Genomic DNA, 23,924 nt, shown 5'->3' with positions numbered 1-23,924 from the left:
GGAGGAAAGTATAACTTGATGAGGTAACTGTACCTGCTCCCTTATTGGAAAGTAGATCATCACAGAAACCAGTTTCTGCGACACCTACGCCAATTAGTGGGGAAGTTAATGATAATGATCATGAAACTTCAGATCAAGTTATTACTGAACCTCGTAGATCAACCAGATTAAGATCCGCACCAGAGTGGTATGGTAATCCTGTTCTGGAGGTTATGTTACTAGACGATGACGAACCTACGAACTATGAAGAAGCGATGGTGAGCCCAGATTCCGCAAAATGGCTTGAGGCCATGAAATCCGAGATGGGATCCATGTATGAGAACAAAGTATGGACTTTGGTTGACTTGCCCGATGATCGGCAAGCCATTGAAAATAAATGGATCTTCAAGAAGAAGACTGACGCTGACGGTAATGTTACTGTCTATAAAGCTTGACTTGTTGCGAAAGGTTTTCGACAAGTTCAAGGGATTGACTACGATGAGACCTTCTCACCCGTAGCGATGCTTAAGTCTGTCCGAATCATGTTAGCAATTGCCGCATTTTATGATTATGAAATTTGGCAAATGGATGTCAAAACTGCATTCCTGAATGGATTTCTGGAAGAAGAGTTGTATATGATGCAACCGGAAGGTTTTGTCGATCCAAAGGGAGCTAACAAAGTGTGCATGCTCCAGCGATCCATTTATGGACTGGTGCAAGCCTCTCGGAGTTGGAATAAACGCTTTGATAGTGTGATCAAAGCATTTGGTTTTATACAGACTTTTGGAGAAGCCTGTATTTACAAGAAAGTGAGTGGGAGCTCAGTAGCATTTCTGATATTATATGTGGATGACATATTGCTGATTGGAAATGATATAGAATTTCTGGATAGCATAAAGGGATACTTGAATAAGAGTTTTTCAATGAAAGACCTCGGTGAAGCTGCATATATATTGGGCATCAAGATCTATAGAGATAGATCAAGACGCTTAATTGGACTTTCACAAAGCACATACCTTGACAAAGTTTTGAAGAAGTTCAAAATGGATCAAGCAAAGAAAGGGTTCTTGCCTGTACTACAAGGTGTGAGATTGAGTAAGATTCAATGCCCGACCACTGCAGAAGATAGAGAGAAGATGAAAGATGTTCCCTATGCTTCAGCCATAGGCTCTATCATGTATGCAATGCTGTGTACCAGACCTGATGTGTGCCTTGCTATAAGTTTAGCAGGGAGGTACCAAAGTAATCTAGGAGTGGATCACTGGACAGCGGTCAAGAACATCCTGAAATACCTGAAAAGGACTAAGGATATGTTTCTCGTTTATGGAGGTGACAAAGAGCTCATCGTAAATGGTTACGTTGATGCAAGCTTTGACACTGATCCGGACGATTCTAAATCGCAAACCGGATACGTGTTTACATTGAACGGTGGAGCTGTCAGTTGGTGCAGTTCCAAGCAAAGTGTCGTGGCGGGATCTACGTGTGAAGCAGAGTACATAGCTGCTTCGGAAGCAGCAAATGAAGGAGTCTGGATGAAGGAGTTCATATCCGATCTAGGTGTCATACCTAGTGCATCGGGACCAATGAAAATCTTTTGTGACAATACTGGTGCAATTGCCTTAGCAAAGGAATCCAGATTTCACAAGAGAACCAAGCACATCAAAAGACGCTTCAATTCCATCCGGGATTTAGTCCAGGTGGGAGACATAGAAATTTGCAAGATACATACGGATCTGAATGTTGCAGACCCGTTGACTAAGCCTCTTCCACGAGCAAAACATGATCAGCACCAAGACTCCATGGGTGTAAGAATCATTACTGTGTAATCTAGATTATTGACTCTAGTGCAAGTGGGAGACTGAAGGAAATATGCCCTAGAGGCAATAATAAAGTTATTATTTATTTCCTTATATCATGATAAATGTTTATTATTCATGCTAGAATTGTATTAACCGGAAACATAATACATGTGTGAATACATAGACAAACAGAGTGTCACTAGTATGCCTCTACTTGAACAGCTCGTTGATCAAAGATGGTTGTGTTTCCTAGCCATAGACATGAGTTGTCATTTTATTAACGGGATCACATCATTAGGAGAATGATGTGATTGACTTGACCCATTCCGTTAGCTTAGCACTCGATCGTTTAGTATGTTGCTATTGCTTTCTTCATGACTTATACATGTTCCTATGACTATGAGATTATGCAACTCCCGTTTACCGGAGGAACACTTTGTGTGCTACCAAACGTCACAACGTAACTGGGTGATTATAAAGGTGCTCTACAGGTGTCTCCAAAGGTACTTGTTGGGTTGGCGTATTTCGAGATTAGGATTTGTCACTCCGATTGTCGGAGAGGTATCTTTGGTCCCACTCAGTAATACACATCACTATAAGCCTTGCAAGCATTGTGACTAATGAGTTAGTTGCGGGATGATGTATTACGGAACGAGTAAAGAGACTTGCCGGTAACGAGATTGAACTAGGTATCGAGATACCGACGATCGAATCTCGGGCAAGTAACATACCGTTGACAAAGGGAACAACGTATGTTGTTATGCGGTCTGACCGATAAAGATCTTCGTAGAATATGTAGGAACCAATATGAGCATCCAGGTTCCGCTATTGGTTATTGACCGGAGAGGTGTCTCGGTCATGTCTACATAGTTCTCGAACCCGTAGGGTCCGCACGCTTAACGTTACGATGACAGTTATATTATGAGTTTATATGTTTTGATGTACCGAATGTTGTTCGGAGTCCCGGATGTGATCACGGACATGACGAGGAGTCTCGAAATGGTCGAGACATAAAGATTGATATATTGGAAGCCTATGTTTGGACATCGGAAGTGTTCCGGGTGAAATCGGGATTTTTCCGGAGTACCGGGAGGTTACCGGAACCCCCCCGGTAACTTAATGGGCCTTAGTGGGCCTAGGTGGAAGAGAGGAGAGGAGGCCAGGGCAGGGCCGCGTGCCCCTTCCCCCCCAGTCCGAATAGGACAAGGAGAGGGGGGCGGCGCCCCCCGCCCTTCCTCCCCTCCACCTCTTCCCCCTTTCTCTCCTAGTCCAACATGGAAAAGGGGGGAGTCCTACTCCCGGTAGGAGTAGGACTCCTCCTGGCGCGCCTCTCCTCTAGACCGGCCGAACCCCCCTTGCTCCTTTATATACGGGGGCAGGGGGGCACCTCTAGACACACAATTGATCAACGATCTTTTAGCCGTGTGCGGTGCCCCCCTCCACCATATTACACCTCGATAATATCGTAGCGGTGCTTAGGCGAAGCCCTGCGTCGGTAGAACATCATCATCGTCACCACGCCGTCGTGCTGACGAAACTCTCCCTCAACACACGGCTGGATCGGAGTTCGAGGGACGTCATCGAGCTGAACGTGTGCTGAACTCGGAGGTGCCGTGCGTTCGGTACTTGATCGGTCAGATCATGAAGACGTACGACTACATCAACCGCGTTGTGTTAACGCTTCCGCTTTCGGTCTACGAGGGTACATGGACAACACTCTCCCCTCTCGTTGCTATGCATCACCATGATCTTGCGTGTGCGTAGGAATTTTTTTGAAATTACTACGTTCCCCAACAGTAAATGGTTACGTCGATGCAAGCTTTGACACTGATCCGGACGATTCTAAATCGCAAACCGGATACGTGTTTACATTGAACGGTGGAGCTGTCAGTTGGTGCAGTTCTAAACAAAGCGTCGTGGCGGGATCTACATGTGAAGCGGAGTACATAGCTACTTCGGAAGCAGCAAATGAAGGAGTCTGGATGAAGGAGTTCATATCCGATCTAGGTGTCATACCTAGTGCATCGGGTCCAATGAAAATCTTTTGTGACAATACTGGTGCAATTGCCTTAGCAAAGGAATCCAGATTTCACAAGAGAACCAAGCACATCAAAAGACGCTTCAATTCCATCCGGGATTTAGTCCAGGTGGGAGACATAGAAATTTGCAAGATACATACGGATCTGAATGTTGCAGACCCGTTGACTAAGCCTCTTCCATGAGCAAAACATGATCATCACCAAGGCTCCATGGGTGTAAGAATCATTACTGTGTAATCTAGATTATTGACTCTAGTGCAAGTGGGAGACTGAAGGAAATATGCCCTAGAGGCAATAATAAAGTTATTATTTATTTCCTTATATCATGATAAATGTTTATTATTCATGCTAGAATTGTATTAACCGGAAACATAATACTTGTGTGAATACATAGACAAACAAAGTGTCACTAGTATGCCTCTACTTGACTAGCTCGTTGATCAAAGATGGTTATGTTTCCTAGCCATTTACATGAGTTGTCATTTGATTAATGGGATCACATCATTAGGAGAATGATGTGATTGACCTAACCCATTCCGTTAGCTTAGCACTCGATCGTTTAGTATGTTGCTATTGCTTTCTTCATGACTTATACATGTTCCTATGACTATGAGATTATGCAACTCCCGTTTACCGGAGGAACACTTTGTGTGCTACCAAACGTCACAACGTAACTGGGTGATTATAAAGGTGCTCTACAGGTGTCTCCGAAGGTACTTGTTGGTTGGCGTATTTCGAGATTAGGATTTGTCACTCCGATTGTCGGAGAGGTATCTCTGGGCCCTCTCGGTAATGCACATCACTTAAGCCTTGCAAGCATTGCAACTAATAAGTTTGTTGCGAGATGATGTATTACGGAACAAGTAAAGAGACTTGCCGGTAACGAGATTGAACTAGGTATTAAGATACCGACGATCGAATCTCGGGCAAGTAACATACCGATGACAAAGGGAACAACGTATGTTGTTATGCGGTCTGACCGATAAAGATCTTCGTAGAATATGTGGGAGCCAATATGAGCATCCAGGTTCCGCTATTGGTTATTGACCGGAGACGTGTCTCGGTCATGTCTACATAGTTCTCGAACCCGTAGGGTCTGCACGCTTAACATTTCGATGACAGTTATATTATGAGTTTATATGTTTTGATGTACCGAAGGTTGTTCGGAGTCCCGGATGTGATCACGAACATGACGAGGAGTCTCGAAATGGTCGAGACATAAAGATTGATATATTGGAAGCCTATGTTTGGATATCGGACGTGTTCCGGGTGAAATCGGGATTTTATCGGAGTACCGGGAGGTTACCGGAACCCCCCGGCAACATAATGGGCCTTAGTGGGCCTAGGTGGAAGAGAGGAGAGGCGGCTAGGGCTAGGCCGCGCACCCCTCCCCCCTAGTCTGAATAGGACAAGGAGAAGGGGGCGGCGCCCCCCTTCCTTCTTCTCCCTCTTCTCTTTCCCCCCTCCCAAGTCCTAATCCAACTAGGAAAAGGGGGGAGTCCTACTCCCGGTGGGAGTAGGACTCCTCCTGGCGCGCCCCAAGGCTGGCCGCACCTCTCCGCCTTTGCTCCTTTATATACGGGGGCAGGGGCACCCCATAGACACAACAATTGATATATTGATCTCTTAGCCGTGTAGGGTGCCCCCCTCCACCATATTACACCTCGATAATATCGTAGCGGTGCTTAGGCGAAGCCCTGCGTCGGTAGAACATCATCATCGTCACCATGCCGTCGTGCTGATGAACCTCTCCCTCAACACTCGGCTGGATCGGAGTTCGAGGGACGTCATCGAGCTGAACATGTGCTGAACTCGGAGGTGTCGTGCGTTCGGTACTTGATCGGTCGGATCGTGAAGACGTACAACTACATCAACCGCGTTGTGTTAACGCTTCTGCTTTCGGTCTACGAGGGTACGTGGACAACACTCTCCCCTCTCGTTGCTATGCATCACCATGATCTTGTATGTGCGTAGGAAATTTTTTGAAATTACTACGTTCCCCAACATGATATACATACCTACGGAAATGTTCTTCTAGGATTCACCGTGTGGGATGTACATACCGACGGAAATGATTTTCTGGGATTCACCGTGTGGGATGTACATACCTACGGAAATGATTTTCTGGGATTCACCGTGTGGGATGTACATACCTACGGAAATGATTTTCTGGGATTCACCGTGTGGGATATACATACCTACGGAAATGATTGGGTTTCGATGCCTCGCCCGATCGCACACGGCCCCAGCCTGGGTCCCAGGAGGGCCCATCCCCGACGATTTCTAGGTCGTGTCACTGGTGTGCGTCGGTCCTAAACAAACGGTTTTCAACCCCTTTCCGCGACGACATATGGAACCGTCGCCAAGTGAGTGTGGGCGATAGGGGGGGTCCTTCCCGCACGACCCAGAAACCGTCGGGGATATGCCCTCCTGGCACACACGTTCGGCAAAATGAGGCCGTGTGCGACCGGCGAGCGTGCAAATACGGAAATACGTACAGTATAGCTAAAAAATACAAATATACGGCGAAATTGTTTCTGGTCGCAAGTACATCCCACACAGTCAGTCCCTGCTAAACGTTTACGTTCGTATGTACATCCCACACAGTCCCTCCAAGGAAAACGTTTGCACAAGGTGGCGTAACGCAAACAGTTTTGAAGAGAATGTCATGTGTGATTGTTCATTGATCCAACACGGTTTATTCCTAGAAACTGTGTGCGTTGCCTGAGGTCATCGCCCACAGTGGTTTCTCATTAACCGTTTGCAATAGGAAAACCCAATTAGCAAGCTAATTGGCCAATTAGCGGGCTAATTGCCCTATTATTAATAATCCATTTACTAATCTAATTGACATTCATATTAAGCACATAATATATTACATTTTCATATTAAGGAAGCAGGATTTCATAATTGAAATACATCAGAGTACAACATGATATAGCTTCAGCACTCAGCTACCCCATTACACAACTGCACCAGCAACAAGTTTCACATGCAATATCTAGAACCTTTCGAAATTAGCATCTTAGACGGTACATAGAGAAATGCATCTCATCTGAAAAACTGCTGAAGCGGAAGGCGAATATTGAGCCTTCATTCATGTTGAAGGTCTTCGCAACTTTAGGCCAGTGCCTATGGATGATTGACCGTCCATCCTTCGACCTCTTCAGGAACACTTCAATATTGAACCATGGGTGTTGTATGAAAACTTTCCTCGCCTCCTGACCACAGACGTGATTTGAGAGGTAATCATCAGTGAAGCCTGAAAACAAGGATGTGCATAAATATCTTCTCTATATTGGAAATGGGGCAAAGGAATACAAAAAGGCAAGGTATAATAGTTAGTACCATCTTGTAAACCTCAGTGCTTCCCATTGTTTCCCTGCAACACATATAAGGTAGTTAGTCATCAGGTTAAGTAAGGGTTTGCATGCTATCAGTAAAATATGTTGATGATAAATAAGCACATTGCAGATTCATCAGATTAGTTCAAGCCACATGGAAAACCCATTTATCCAAACCAAGCATGATTAAGAATTAGGAAATATAGCACTTGTATATGTTTCTCATGTATTAAGTGTAGCCAAATTCGATTTATTCCTCACATGGTATACAATAACAGAATGCAGCCACAACAATTGAACATCGCATTGCAGAATTGTACCAAGCAGTTAACTAAACACCACAACAAATGAACCAAACGTTAACTGAGCACCACATTGCACAATATAACATACTCCTAACAGAAGATCAGACAGTTAACCAAACCAAGCATGCTTAACAACTTGGAAATATAGCAATTGTATTTGTTTCTCATGTATTTAGTACAGCCAAATTCGATTTATTCCTCACATGGTATACAATAACATAATGCAGCCACAACAATTGAACATCGCATTGCAGAATTGAACCAAGCAGTTAACTAAACACCACAACAAGTGAACCAAGCCACAACAAATGAACCAAGCAGTTAAGTAAACACCAATTGAACAATATAACATACTCCTAATAGAAGATCACACAGTTAACCAAACCAGGCATGCTTAACAACTTGGAAATATTGCACCCTGAAGAATTGAACATCACATTTGCAGAATTGAACCAAGCAGTTAATTGAACACCACATTGCACGACATATAGAACATATACACTATAGCAGAAGATTGCATGGTAAAAGTAGATAGCACAATTCACTAGAATTTGTTAAGGAAAGGCAGTAGCTAGCAAACTGAACATGGGTCCTTATAGTGAGCTAATAAGACAAGCTACTCCTCATTGTCGGAGATATCGATGACGATTGGCTCCTTGGACATGGAAGAGGGCGAGGCCTCCGCATCATGGGTGCCCTCGTTGTAGTGGTGAGTTGCCTGAGCCGCTCCGGGCACCAACCTGCTGGCTCTCGAGATGAGGTAAGCACGTGCACGCTGAGAAAACACCTCGTAGTCTTTGTCGAAGGCACCGACGGTGGCCTCGAGAAAACGCCACGAATTGTCGTTTAAAGCAACCAACCGCGTCGCGGCGTCGGCGCACGAGGCGTCAATGGTGGCCTCGACGGCGAGGTGCTCCTCCAAGATCTGGGGGTTGGCACGAATGGCAGCCATCGCGACCTCATCTGCGCGTGCGGCCGCGATTTGCTTCTCCGCTGCCAAATGCTCCTTGAGGTCCTAGCTATACTATGTGCACCATGGCTTAGGCCGGCGCTTATTTGGTGGAGGGGTCGGTGATTCGGGTGGAAGGTGTCGCACTCGCGCCGGCGGTCGGGGCATGTGGGATGTGGAAGGAGGAGGAGGATGGGGGTCAGGTGTGGATTACCTGCCTGGATAGGCGAGGCCGAGCAGCGTGAAGGAGGGTCGCCGGCGAGGAGGCGGCGGCGCTGCAAGCAAGGAGTGAAGGTTTCAACTTGGAAAGGAAGGCGGAAAGAGGGGAAATGTGGCTTTTGGTAAGGGGGAGGGGGCGAGAAGGTACATATTTCCGCGGAAGCCGAAAATTTGGAATCGCTTCAGCCAAAAAACTCGCGCGCAAAGTGTCATCAGACACGGTCCCTTATTCAGACACGTTCCGAAGATATTTTGTGCTGCATCTCACACAGTTGGTTATAATAAACTGTGTGGGATCTACTTGATTTTTGGTCTTGATTTGAATTACATAATGGGGTCACAGCGGCCATCGACGGTGTTTGAATTGCTAGACCTTTTATCTGCAGTGATCATAAAAGAATTGGAATTATTCAGGGTTCGTTTGGACATTTTTATGCATTAAGTGAGTTTTCAATGCATTTATGTGCATAATTCAAATTTGAACTACATGCACATGCTCCAGTGCATATAAATTTGTTGAAAAATCAAATCTTTGTCCTTGGGTGCATGCTTAGGTCCCATGCAAGAAATGGGAATGAATTTCAAACACCATGGCACCGTTGATTGCCGGCAAAACAGTGAGATGCCTGGTTTTTAAATTCTAGTAAATCTAAAACTCGTCTGAATTTCATGAAACTTGGCATGCTATCATGGAGCGGCATCAACATGCCGTGGTACAAATTTTGTCCCATTTGGGCAGGTTTGGGTATATGCTTCTCACAAACCGGAGCTTCTCACAACAAGCATGATGATTTTCGGTAGGGAATGTCCCATCTTTGGGGACGAAACGATATCCATTGCCTCTTATTGCTTTCAAGTTTTTTTTCTCATGTCAACATAGAACAACAGGAGTGTTGTGTGAATTTTTGTGATTTTTCGGGGTTCGTTTGGACATTTTTATGCATTAACTGAGTTTTCAATGCATTTATGTGCATAATTCAAATTTGAACTACATGCGCATGCTCCAGTGCATATAAATTTGTTGAAAAATCAAATCTTTGTCCTTGGGTGCATGCTTAGATCCCATGCAAGAAATGGGAATGAATTTTAACCACCAGGGCACCGTTGATTGCCGGCAAAACAGTGAGATGCCAGGTTTTTAAATTCTAGTAAATCCAAAACTCGTCTGAAATTCACGAGACTTGGCATGCTATCATGGAGCGGCATCAACATGTCGTGGTACAAATTTTGTCCCATTTGGGGCAGGTTTGGGTATATGCTTCTCACAAACCGGAGCTTCTCACAACAAGCATGATGGTTTTCGGTAGGGAACGTCCCACCTTTGGGGACGAAACGATATCCATTGCCTCTTATTGCTTTCAAGTTTTTTTCTCATGTCAACATAGAACAACAGGAGTGTTGTGTGATTTTTTGTGATTTTTTGGGGTTCGTTTGGACATTTTTATGCATTAACTGAGTTTTCAATGCATTTATGTGCATAATTCAAATTTGAACAACATGCGCATGCTCCAGTGCATATAAATTCGTTGAAAAATCAAATTTGTGTCCTTGGGTGCATGCTTAGGTCCCATGCAAGAAATGGGAATGAATTTTAAACACCAGGGCACCGTTGATTGCCGGCAAAATAATGAGATGCCTGGTTTTTAAATTCTAGTAAATCCAAAACTCCTCTGAAATTCATGAAACTTGGCATGCAATTATGGAGCGGCATCAACATGCCGTGGTACAAATTTTGTCTGATTTGGGGCAGGTTTGGGTATACGCTTCTGACAAACCGGAGCTTCTCACAACAAGCATGATTGTTTTCGGTAGGGAACGTCCCACCTTTGGCGACGAAACGATATCCATTGCCTCTTATTGCTTTCAAGTTTTTTCTCGTGTCAACATAGAACAACAGGAGTGTTCTGTGAATTTTTGTGATTTTTCGGGGTTCATTTGGACATTTTTATGCATTAACTAAGTTTTCAATGCATTTATGTGCATAATTCAAATTTGAACTACATGCGCATGTTCTAGTGCATATAAATTTGTTGAAAAATCAAATCTTTGTCCTTGGGTGCATGCTTAGGTCCCATGCAACAAATGGGAATGAATTTCAAACACCATGGCACCATTGATTGCCGGTAAAACAGTGAGATGTCTGGTTTCTAAATTCTAGCAAATCCAAAACTCGTCTGAAATTCATGAAACTTGGCATGCTATCATGGAGCGGCATCAACATGCCGTGGTAAAACAATTGTCCCATTTGGGGCAGGTTTGGGTATATGCTTCTCACAAACCGGAGGTTCTCACAAAAAGCATGATGGTTTTCGGTAGGGAACGTCCCACCTTTGGGGACGAAACGATATCCATTGCCTCTTATTGCTTTCAAGTTTTTTTCTCGTGTCAACATAGAACAGCAGGAGTGTTGTGTGTATTTTTGTGATTTTCGGGGTTCGTTTGGACATTTTTATGCATTAACTAAATTTTTAATACATTTATGTGCATAATTCAAATTTGAACTACATGTGCATGCTCCGGTGCATATAAATTCGTTGAAAAATCAAATCTTTGTCCTTGGGTGCATGCTTAGATCCCATGCAAGAAATGGGAATGAATTTCAAACACCATGGCACCGTTGATTGCCGGCAAAACAGTGAGATGCCTGGTTTTTAAATTCTAGTAAATCCAAAACTCGTCTGAAATTCATGAAACTTGGCATGCTATCATGGAGCGGCATCAACATGTCGTGGTACAAATTTTATCCCGTTTGGGGCAGGTTTGGGTATATGCTTCTCACAAACCGGAGCTTCTCACAACAAGCATGATGGTTTTCGGTAGGGAACGTCCCACCTTTGGGGACGAAATGATATCCATTGCCTCTTACTGCTTTCAATTTTTTTCTCATGTCAACATAGAACAACAGGAGTGTTGTGTGAATTTTTGTAATTTTTCGGGGTTCGTTTGGACATTTTTATGCATTAACTGAGTTTTCAATGCATTTATGTGCATAATTCAAATTTGAACTACATGTGCATGCTCCTGTGCATATAAATTCGTTGAAAAATCAAATCTGTGTCCTTGGGTGCATGCTTAGGTCCCATGCAAGAAATGGGAATGAATTTCAAACACCAGGGCACCGTTGATTGCCGGCAAAACATTGAGATGCCTGGTTTTTAAATTCTAGTAAATCCAAAACTCTCTGAAATTCATGAAACTTGGCATGCTATCATGGAAGGGCACCCGACATGCTGTGGTATTTTTGTGTCCATTTTGAGAGAAGCCGCACTCGAATAATGATAGCCAACAAAGGCATTTTGAAAAAAAATAGCTGCCACTTTAATATCTCAAACGTTTGTATAATTCAAACCGTGTGCGTTCGGTTAACCATTCACGTGACGCCACGTGTCTTGGTTTTAATGGCTATAGGAGGTGCCGTGTGGACACCTACTTGACTGAACGGGAGGCGTGCGACCGCAGTCCGGTGTGCAGGCTCACCGGGAAGCGTACAAGCTATTCAACGCAGGATCTGTGCATCTCTTCAACGCAAATGGTTCAGATTACGGCATGCAAATTAAAGCCAGACGTCGGCGCTAAGCCAAGAGACACTGCGATTTGTCAAAATATGCAGCTAAAAATTAATATCACCATCTATTTTTTGCAACTAAAATGCAGTAATTAAGCATATATTTCATTCATACTAGAGATTAAGCACTCGTTCTCACCGGGAAGCGAGACAGCCTTGGACCGCCACCCGCCTCACTCCCACTTGTCTATATTAATGGCCCCGCCGAGCGGCCGCACCCCCCCATCCTCGCCACACACACAATTCCTCTCTCTCCGCCCGCATCCTCGACGCCGCTCTGAGTCCTCAAAGCCGTCGATGTACGAGGATGCCGCCGAAGCGCCCCATCGGAGGGAGTGGCGACGCCGGGGCTGCTGAAGCACCGGAGCATGGCGTGAATATGGAGACAGAGGTTCCCGTTCCCGCCGACGAGGTGGAGAACGAGGCTGCAAGCGACTCCAGCAGGCCTAGACTTCATCAACAACCTTCCCGATGATATGTTGATAGTCATCATATCCCTCCACCCAATCAGAAATCGGGCGAGGACAGCCGCCGTTTCTCGGCGGTGGCGCACCCTATGGCTCCGCACCCCTGTCGACCTCCTCCAGGCCCACAAGCTCTACCATGGCTATCGCCAAAGCTTGGATGCGTTCTCCCAGATCCTCGGCAGTCACCATGGCCCAATCAAAGGCCTTATCGCGGGCAAGTTCCGTTCCAATGGCAAGGAGCAAGCCAAGCTTGACGAGTGGTTCTGATCCCGCGCCATAGATCAGCTCGAGAAGCTAAGTTATAATGATGGGCATATGAGCTTGCTGCCAATGTCCGCGCTTCGCTTCGCGCCCACACTACGCCTCGCCAAGTTCATGAACTGCCATTCCCCCCCCCCACCTTAATGATGCGCCCGCTCTTTTTCTACCACGACTGAAGCACCTCGAGCTCGTCGCCGTCTGCATCCCAAAGGATGACATGGAGCGCCTACTCCGCTGCTGTACTGCACTCGAGTTCCTTCGTCTTCAGGCAATGAATTGGTCGAGTACCTTGCACATCACCTCCAGGACTCTCCGCACTATTTATGTGTGTTGCTGGTGCTGCAACGAGAGATCACAAAAGGTGGACCCCAATATGGTTATCCAGGACACACCATCACTTGAGAGATTACTTGTAGTTGATCAACAAGGTCCAACAAGAATCAATGTCATTTCTGCGCCGAAATTGAAAGTGGTGGGCTACTCGTCTGTCAAATACTACAACTTTCAGGTACAACAGTCGCCTTATATACCTCTCCTTCTTGATATCAACGTTATAACTAGTTTTGAAGATGTATGTTCATCTGTCATCCAGCGAAGCTTCACCCAGACTCTGGGCACAGTGAAGGTCTTGGCACTAGAATCTGTCGTCCCCAACCTGGACCAAGTTTTCAGTTGCCTGAGATGCTTTCCGTGCCTGAAGAAGTTGTATATCGAGGTGATGTTCCTTTCCTGTTAAATGTTAACCATAAGGGAGTTCAATTTTTTGCACCTTTTCCCAAGTTCACAATGACAATGTACTACTATTTCTGAAGGAATTTTGGAGGATTTTAGGACATACACCCCACCCCATATTGGTTGCTTCATTCATATGGTTACAATCGTCCATAAGAATTTCTCCTTTGGATTCATCTGTACTAGTTTTCTTAGGGAATTTTTCATCCAATCCAACCTCTTGTGAAGAAGGCTACAAGTTTCTAGATTGTAATCACATGCCCATGTTAATCATGCCAGATCGAAGATGGCACGTTGGTGCATTTTACCAATCCTGCAAACCAAATGGGCGTGTAGCAGTGTTCAAAACTGCATGTAGGCACTAACACGTTCTCTTCTTTTGCAGTGCATATTAGGCCCGGTGGATGATGTTTATAACGACAATCACATCGAATGCCTGGATCTGCATCTCTCAAATATTACTTTGAACTCCTACCGAGGGACCCCACCGGAGATTACACTCGCCAGGTTCTTTCTTGCCAGAGCAAAGGTGCTGAGTGTACTGAGGTTGAACACACATTTAATTAGGAAAGATCAATGGTATGATTATCAGAGCCGGCTAGTACTGTTGAATGGAAGTGCCTCCAAAAATGCCGAACTTCATATGGGAAGAACATATGGCAAAGCAATTGGAAATCATTGTGTCAAACCCATACATGACTTGTTAGCGGCTGATCCCTTTTCAAAAATGACGCAGCTTGCAATGTTTGAATTTGGGCGTTGTAATCTTTGAATTTGAACCTTGCAATATTTATGGTATTTGTTATATTGAACCGTTTATGTTCTCTTGTCTCAACGCAAATAGTTCATCTGGGTGAACCGCATGTCGTACATCGCGCACACCTTGATCTGGCTGACCGTTTCTTTTGTGTTGCCTAATCACAAACAGTTCATCCGAGTGAACTGTATGCTGTACATCGCACACACCATGATCTGGCTGACCGTTTCTTTTGTGTTGCCTAATCACAAACAGTTCATCCGAGTGAACCGTATGTTGTACATCGCACACACCTTCATCTGGAAGCCTGTTTCTTTTGTTCCTTCTCATCGGAAACGGTTAATTGAACTGAACCGTATGCCCTGAATCGCACACACAACTAAAATCTGAACCGTGTTTGATGCATCCATCATCGCAAACGTTTTGCGCCTTTTTGACGGGTTTTTTACACCACCGTTTGTGATTATTGCATCGCACACAGTTTCGTCGAAGGGTCTCTGGTCGTAGTGTCGCGTTAGCAGCATCCTGCAGTAGTGTGTGGGAAGGACACCCTATCGCACACACTCACTTGGCGACGGTTCCAAATACCGTCGTGGAAAGGGGTTAAAAACTGTTTGTTTAGGACCGACGCGTACGAGTGACATATCATCAAAATATTGAGTGAATACCAAATTCACATGATTACTTATGATAAGACTTCTCCCATGTCCTCAAGAACAAAAGTAACTACTCACAAATCATATTCATTTTCAATATCAGAGGGGTATTGAATATCGTTAAGGATCTGAACATATAATCTTCTACCAAATAAACCAACTAGCATCAACTACAAGATGTAATCAACACTACTAGCAACCCACAGGTACCAATATGAGGTTTTGAGACAAAGATTGAATACAAGCGATGAACTAGGGTTTGAGATGAGATGGTGTTGGTGAAGATGTTGATGAAGATTGGTCCTCCCACGATGAGTGGATCGTTGGTGATGACGATTGCTTCAATTCCCCCCCTCCCGAGGGAAGTTTCCCCGCGGAATCGCTCTGCCGGAGAGCAATAGTGCTCCTACCCAGGTTCCGCCTCGAGACGGCGATGCTTCGTCCCAAAACCTTCCTTCTGATTTTTTCTAGGTCAAATGGCACCATATAGGAGAAGATGGGCCCTAGAGGCCTGCCAGGGTGATACGTCTCCAATGTATCTATAATTTTTTATTGTTCCATGCTATTATATTATCAATCTTGGATGTTTTATATGCACTTTCAAGCAATCATATGTCATTTTTTGGGACTAACCTTTTAACTTAGTGCCCAGTGCCAGTTGCTATTTTTTGCTTGTTTTTGGTTTCGCAGAATATCAGACGAAGTCCAAATGCCACGAAACTTTTTGGAGTTTTTTCTCTGGACTAAAGACACACAAGAAGCTTCGGGAGAAGACCAAATGATGAACCGTGGGCCCACAAGCCACCAGCACGCACCCACGGGGGTAGGCGCGCCCTGGTGTCTTGTGGGGCTCACGTGTTTGACCTAACTCCGGCTCTATAAATTCTCTAAAATCGTGAAACCAACAGAGGAGTCCACGAAATACTTTTTCTGCTGCCGCAAGTTCCAGAACCATGAGATCCCATCTGGAGGCCTTTTCCGGCACTTTGCCGTACGAGGATTCAATCACGGAGGGGTCTGTACGTCATCCTTGCTACCCTCCGATGATGCGTTTGTAGTTTACCATGGACCTATTGGTCCATAGTTAGTAGCTAGATGGCTTCTTCTCTCTATTTGATCTTCAATACAATGTTCTCCTCGGTGTTCTTGGAGATCTATTCGATGTAATGACTTTTTGCAGTGTGTTTGTTGGGATCCGATGAATTGTGAGTTTATGATCAGATCTATCCATGAATACTATTTGAGTTTTCTCTGAACTCTTTTATGCATGATTGTTATAGCCTCATATTTCTTCTTCGATTTATTGGTTTGGTTTGGCCAACTAGATTGATTTACTTGCCATGGGAAGATGTGCTTTGTAATGGGCTCGATCTTACGGTGCTCAATTCCAGTGACAGAAAGAGACATGACACGTATGTATCGTTGCTATTAAGGGTAAAAAGATGAGATTTATTTCATACGTGAGTTTATCTTGTCTATATCATGTCATCTTGCTTAAGGCGTTACTCCGGTTTTCCATGAACTTAATACACTTGATGCATGCTGGATAGCGGCCACGTGCGGAGTAATAATAGTAGATGCAAAATCGTTTCGGTCTACTTGTCTCGGACGTGATGCCTATATACATGATCATTGCCTTGGATATTGTCATAATTATTTGCTTTTCTTCATATGAACTCCGATTTTGACATTCTTGGGCTCGTTGGATTGCGAGCGAAAATCCTGATGCGTTTGTGGCCTTGGATCTTCATTTTGGACACTTTTATAAATGTCAAATCATCAAACTCTCGAAAAGGCCTTAATCTGGTGTGTGGAACTTCTCTAGTTTGACCCCTAGCTTGATTCTTTTGATGTCTCAAGTCCATGCCCATGTCAACACACCTACGAAGACCACAACACAGAAGAAAACTAACAAAAACTAAATAAAAATAAAAAATATACAACAAACTTGGTAAAAACAAGTAAATACCGAAAACTATGCATTAGAGACATGAATAAGTGCTATATGGATATGATATGAGGGATTTGGCACTATAATATACTCTAAAAGTATGTACAAAATCCACTCATCAATAATCTAGGACTTCGTCCTTGGTTGGCTGGGGATACAGCTGTCGTCCTAGCCGTCCAACCACAAATCGATTCGTATGAATTATAAGCTGTCGCCTCCTCCCCAATTAGGGTTCCCCTGCCTCCGCCGGCGTCGCCGAAGGTCCGCCTCATCTCTGGTGGCCTTAGGGTCATGAGAACGCGGTGATCCCGGCCCTTGCCGGTGTGAGGGCTCCGTTTTTAGATGTGTCTTCGAGATCTGTTAAGGTTTGTGTCCTGCTCAGAAAGACGAGACATCGACGGCTCCCTGAAGATGGAATAATGTTCTCCTCGCCTAGCCCCCGTTCCCATGGTGCGTTCAACATCGTCGGCGGGCGTGTGGAGTTGTGTCTCTTGTGAATATGTCCCTGGTGGATTTGCTCAGATCTGTTCGTCATTCGTATACGTTCGTGTGTTTTCAGGTTGGATTGTTCTGATCTATGTTACTCTTCATCGGCGGTGGTTGCTGTTCTGTTGGCGCTAGTCCTGCGGCGCATTAGCACAACGACTTCCCGACTGTGTACTACAACAAGTTTTGCCCGGCTCCGGCGAGGGAGGGGCAATGACGGTGGCGCGTCTTCGGCTCGCTTCAGTGCTTTAGTCGTCACTAGGTGGTCTACGGACCTGGATGTAATTTATATTATTTCTCGTGTTCGTTGCACTTTCATGATTGAAAATGAATAGATCAGATGTTTTCTGAAAAAAAAATTATAAGCAACACATGTGGTGACCAACCCAAACAATTCAAAAAAAAGTCAAAAAAGCATGACATTTTATTTCGGCACGTGTGACCAAGAGTCCAAGAACCAGCAGGGGCTGGCTGACCCCGACAACCGAACCAACCACGCCAGCTCACACTGGCAGCACAATCATCCGCCTCAGGGCCCACCTATCAGCGGGACATTAGCCCAGAGCAAGGCTCGCCGGGGAGGTGTAAATTGTAAATTGCGCACGAGACAGCGCTGTTCGTCGTGACCAGGGATCAAAATTGGGGGAAAAATATCTCCCCGGTTACGGCGGCCGCAAAACCAAAAACAAGATTCAGCTCATCGGTGAGCTCGCGTTTCGCTCTTGGATTTTCGGTCGTGGATTCGGCCTCTCCAATCCAGGTTAGTCTCCTCCCGTCCTTCTTCCCCCAATTTTTTCTCGGGGAAATTGGCATCTTTCGGTGGTAGTTCGCCCCGGGATTTCGTCAAGTTTGTGAAATTCGAGGTGGATTTGCTTCGGGTCTGCGATTCCCCGTACAGATTTGCTCGAAAACATTGTTTTGGATTAGATTTCTTATAAGCTGTCCGTGCGTCCGTGCGAGCTCTTGGATCACGGAGCAACCCTTGTGCTGACCTGATTGCGTAGCAAACTTCTGTGCTAATCCTTTCTCTTCTTGATCTGATTACGCAGATGGGTGGTACGATTCTCGCCTAAAGGATACTTCTTGGGGCGAAGCCCTCGGGGGATTGCTGGAGTTCCCCTGGGTGTTCGGTGGCAGCTAGGGTTTGCTCCTCCAGAGCCCCATCGTCTCTGCGGGCCTTCTACATTTGTGTGGTTCCAAGATGCAGCCTTCCAAGAAACTTGCTCGCGTCGACACGGCGGAGATCAAGTCGCAGCTAGTCAGGAAGCTCGGCCACCAGCGCTCTGAGCTCTACTTCCATAGCCTCAAGAAGTTCCTGAGTTTTCAGCTAGGCAAGAGCGAGTTTGACAAGATCTGCGTGGCCACACTGGGGAAGGAGAACATCAAGCTTCACAATTTCCTCGTCCAGTCAATCCTCGGCAATGCTTATATGTCGCTGGGGCCACCGCCCAGCAGGCAGACGCCAACTGGGAATTCACAGACTAGCGCTGTGACGAATGGGACATTGGCCAGTGGCGTGCCGCTAGCAAGGAGAGTGCGGCCGGTGGCTAACCGTGACAAGAGGTTTGCTGATAAGCCGAGTCCACTCGGAAAGTCCCCTCTTGGACATCCAGGGGCCGCGGAGTTTGTGTCCGTCGAGGATGGCGAGGAGGTTGATCAAGCCAGGGGCAGCCCCGTATGTGTGCAGAGTCAGAGCCCAATCAGGGCTCCGTTGGGAATCCCCCCAAAGGCTCAGAATTCTCAGCCTTCGATATCTTACCCCTTAGAGATTTGCTATAATAATGGTGAATTGCCAGGTAGCGAGGACCTGTCAAAGCTACTTGAGAATAAGCTGAAAGCCGAAGGCCTTAGCATATCCGTAGAATGTGCTGATCTGCTGAACTCTGGGCTGAACGTGTACATAAGTCAGATGCTGAAGTCTTGTTTGGGGGTTGCAAAAGCAAGGGGAAAGACAATGAGGATGCCAGAAGCTAACAGGAGTGCCTCTGCTGCTGTAAATGGTGGGCGGAATAATGCCACTGCTTCAGATTTAGGCTGTTCCTACCAAGCTTCACTGGTAGATCTCTGCACAGCTGTACAGTCTAATGCTCGGTTACTGGGGTGTGACTACGCCAGGCAATACGAGAAGATTGCTTCCCACCTTGACAGCTAAATGGCAGCACCCAATTTTCTCATAGAACTTCATCGGTTGTTATGTTGGGCAGAGTAGGCAATCCTTTGCCATAGATTGGTGCTGTAGAAATCTACAGCTAGTTAGGTTGAGGTGAAGTAGATTTTGACTGCCATAGGGCTGAGGGTGTTTTCGGTTAGGATGATACATCATGGAATTTCAATACATCACAGTTCACTTTCATTACTTGTGACTATTCACAAAATAAAAAGTTTCTGCCAATACACCTTCACTTTGTTTCTGCTGCTCACAGATTGTTTACATATCTGTACTGATAACCAGGTTCCGTTGCTTGGATTTGTCACTGTTTTGTTTGATAATTTGAACCTATTAGCTTCGCTCTGCTGAAGAAACATTGTTCACCCCTATTTTCTTTCATGTGTGCATAATCTTTGTTCTTTTACCATGCACTTGGAAGCAGCGTTCTTGCTAGCTGCCAAGTTGATTTATTTTTTATCCTTCCTCTTCGAAGTTTCCACAGGTATCTGAATTTTGGCACGACCTGTCTATTTCTATCTTTAATAGAAACTAGCATTTGTTCTGACAGTGCAGACTAGGAGCCCTCACAACGATTTGGAAAGGGTTTACGTTTGATTTGGATCTCACGGTGCTCTGCGCCTGTGCTGTCGCAAGCTGGGCCATCGGCCACGCTGGCCTTGCTTGGAGTAGCTACAGTGTCCGACGGGCTGCTCCTCCAAGTGCAGTTTGGGCTTCTATCCACTGGCATTCGACGATTTTGCTCTGAGCCCGCCTGCCATGTGTGATGGCTCTCTTCGTCTGCCTATTTGTGTGTTCATCTGTTTTCTGTTTGCCGTGCATTCCCCGTTGTGTCTTCAGCTTGTTTTGAGGGACTTAAGCCTTGCCCCTCCCGCCTCTTCAATCCCTGATATAATGCTTCACTTGTGTATTCTTTCTGCTCCTATCTTCTTCCCTTGTTCCCTTTGGTTCTTCCCAACTGATGTTTGAATAACTGGCCTGTTTCCTTGCTAGATCAAACTGGCCGTTCTTCATTTGGTGTCTGCTGGGTTTGTTGTTAGCCTTTAGCTGATCTTCTTTCGTGTTCTTAAGTGTGTTCCCGGTTGTATTTATGGAGAGTTCAGCGATTATGGAAAGTGTTTTGTACTGTGGCTTTTGAACCTGCCCTCTCTGGGTTTCCGATATGGATCCTGGACCCCGGGCTGCAGCGACCGAGAGTGGCGCCCCTGCTATCGGTGGCACTTTATCAACGCAGAAATGGCTCACTGTTAACTTTTAAGTTCACTTTGCACAAGTACTTCCTTTGATTTTGCTCTCCATCTGAAGAACTGATGCTAGGCTTACAAATAATGGGCTGCCCTTGGTATCCTAAAGTTCTGTTGCTTGGTTAGCTATTCTTCACCAAAATTTACATCCCGAACTGAAGTGTCGGGAATGCTTCGCGAGATGGCCCTTCTTGGCTCTTCATTTGGATATTAAATGGATAAACTGCCTGAAGGTTTTGACTTGTGAATAGCCAGATGAGCTCAGAAGAAGGTTTAATTCTTTTACATCTGTTTCGTCATAACATGTTAACAGCTGTATTACTCGCTAGCCTCAGATTTTCTTATCCATGATGGTCATCAACCCATGTGTGAAAATAAAAGAATAGAATGAACTGTACAAATTAATGAAAAAAACTGAAATAAATTTACTATGGTCCTTAGTAAAAATTATTTGAGTCTTTGTCAGTTTGTGCAACTTATTCTCATCGAATTTGCTCTTGATATGTACCTGTCTATTCCCACGACATATTTCGGAAGCCTATAACTACTGCCCATGTCGAGGCATTTGAACGGTTTAAATGTTGTCAAATGCTTCTACCATTCTGATTTTCTTACATATTTTGGTGTTCTAATCAGGAATTGCGGTTGTGGCAGCATACACATTAATGCTCTAGTGTGTGCACATTTTAACACAAATTTGCTGCCTCTACCTCTGGAACACTTTTGAGCAGCACTTAATATTCCAGCATAATTTCTTGGCCTTGTTTGTAGAAGGTCGATTTGCCAAAAAAAAAACTCTGCCTTAAAAATTGAGAAAAAAAAGAGTTATGAACACTTGTCGAAGAGTTAGGAAAACGATTGTAATCAACCGGCTGATTATACGCCGTGTGTCAACCACCTCGCGGGAGCGACACGCGTCCTCCCCATCAGGTGATCTCCCCGCTATCTACAACTGTTTTTTTTTCTTTCTCTTTAACCTTATCTCCCACGGGACTTTCTCCTCCATACATCCTTCTCCTACCTGCAAGCAGCAGCGCCGGCTTGCTGCGCGTGTAGATGTCACGGAGGATTGACATTGTGCAGCTGTTCCAAGCGGGTGCTACAGCCGGCGACCATGTCGACGGCGGCGTCAATGCTTCGATGACCACATCAATGACCGTGTCAAGGCTTCGACGACCACGACAACGAGGCCTGCCGTGGCGTCGTCGACAACCACGACCATGCTGCAAGGCGTGCTTCAATAATCGTGACAATGCTTCAACGACCACGGCAACCTCGACGGCCGTGGCAATGCTTCAACGACCACGACAACAAGGTGTGTCGTGACAGTGTCGACGACCGCTGCCATGTTGCGAGGCGTGCTTCGATGATCGTGGCAATGCTTCGGCGACCATGACGACCAGGCTTGCCGTGACGGCGTCGACGAGCGTGGCCATGCAACGAGGCGTGCTTTAGTGATCGTGGCGGTGCTTCAACGACCACGATGACATTGACGATGAGGCTTACCGTGACACCGTCGACGACCACGGCCATGTTGCGAGGCGTGCATCAATGATCGTAACAATGTTTAGATGACCATGACGACGTCGACGGTCGCGGCCATGCTTCAACGATCACGACAACGAGGTGTGCCGTGGCGGTGTCGACGGCCGCGGCCATGTTGTAAGTCGTGCTTCAATGATCGTGGCAATGGTTCACTGACCACGATGAGGAGGCTCGAGCGTGGCCATGCAACGAGGGGTGCCTCAGTGATCTTGGCAATGCTTTGACGACCACGATGACGTCGATGACAAGGCTTGTTGTGATGTCATCGACGACCGCGACCATGTTGTGAGGCATGCATCAAGGATCGTGGCAATGCTTAGAAGACCACAACGGCGTCCACAACCACGGCAATGCTTCAACGATCACGACAACGAGGTGTGTCGTGACGGTGTCGACGACCGCGGTCATGCTGCGAGGCGTGCTTCGGTGATCGTGGCAATGCTTCGACGACACGATGACGTCGACGACCACTACGACAAGCCTTGCTGTGACATCGTCGATGACCATGGCCATGCAACGAGGCATGCATCAATGATCATGGCAATGCTTTGAACAACCACGGTGATGTCGACTGCTGCTGCAATGCTTCAACGACACGACAACGAGGCATGTTGTGACGGTGTCGACGACCGCGGCCATGCCGCAAGGCGTGCTTCGGTGATCATGGCAATGCTTCGACGACCATGACGACATTGACGACCACACAATGCCTCAACGACAACGGCAACGAGGCTTGCCATAGTGGCGTCGATGACCGCAACCATGCAACGAGGCGCTGCTTCAATGGTTGTGGCGATGCTTCGATGACCACGACGATGTTGATGGGTGTTGTGGTCGGGCAGCCATCGAGGGTGCTTTTACAATGAAAATTGCGTTGTTGCGACAATGGTAGCGCTGCTGTGACAATGAGAGTGTTTGCTACGGCAAGCACGATGCTCCTACAACGATGCCCCCACAATGACAACATCATTTCTGCAACTGGGACGTTGTTGCAATGACGACGCTGACTCGCCGCCACAACTACGATGGTGCTGTGGGGGTGCTGACGCACGTCGTGGCGATCCGGTGATGAATGCGTTGTGAGCCAACAAGCTGATTTTTTTTTTGAGAATACCAACAAGCTGAAATTTAAGTAGTGAGCGAGTACACACTTAGGTGTGCCGTTGTGAGCCAACAAGCCAGTATACGTGCGTCTACAGAGAAAAACGATTCGAGGCCTTAATCCAACGATCGAATGTGGCCTAATCGAGCGGTGGGCGAGGCGGCTTAATTTCCCCTGCCATCAGCCAGATGAATTGTAGCAGCCGCCTTTAATGGAATATGTGAGCCCATACACGGCATCATATCTGTTATATTTGAAGTTGGCACTGGATCTTCACTCTGGTACTTTCACCCAGCATGCTTCGTCCGGTTACAAGATTGAATTAAATTTGGCCATCGTCGCTGCTGCTATTCAGAA

At 45.9% G+C, this 23,924-nt stretch overlaps 1 protein-coding gene across 1 annotated transcript; it reads left to right on the top strand.

The window, feature by feature from the left end:
- Positions 1–18,033: 18,033 nt before the first annotated feature.
- Positions 18,034–19,903, top strand: LOC109750296 (uncharacterized). The gene is made up of 2 exons (XM_020309258.4): positions 18,034–18,269; positions 18,559–19,903. Exon 2 carries the CDS (start codon positions 18,711–18,713, stop codon positions 19,659–19,661), a length of 951 nt encoding a protein of 316 aa, XP_020164847.1. The 5' UTR covers positions 18,034–18,269; positions 18,559–18,710; the 3' UTR covers positions 19,662–19,903.
- The last annotated feature ends 4,021 nt before the right edge of the window (positions 19,904–23,924 follow it).

Source organism: Aegilops tauschii, chromosome 5 (assembly GCF_002575655.3).
Source record: "Aegilops tauschii subsp. strangulata cultivar AL8/78 chromosome 5, Aet v6.0, whole genome shotgun sequence".
NCBI classification, from domain to species: Eukaryota; Viridiplantae; Streptophyta; class Magnoliopsida; order Poales; family Poaceae; genus Aegilops; species Aegilops tauschii.
This window is presented reverse-complemented; position numbering and strand designations above follow the sequence as displayed.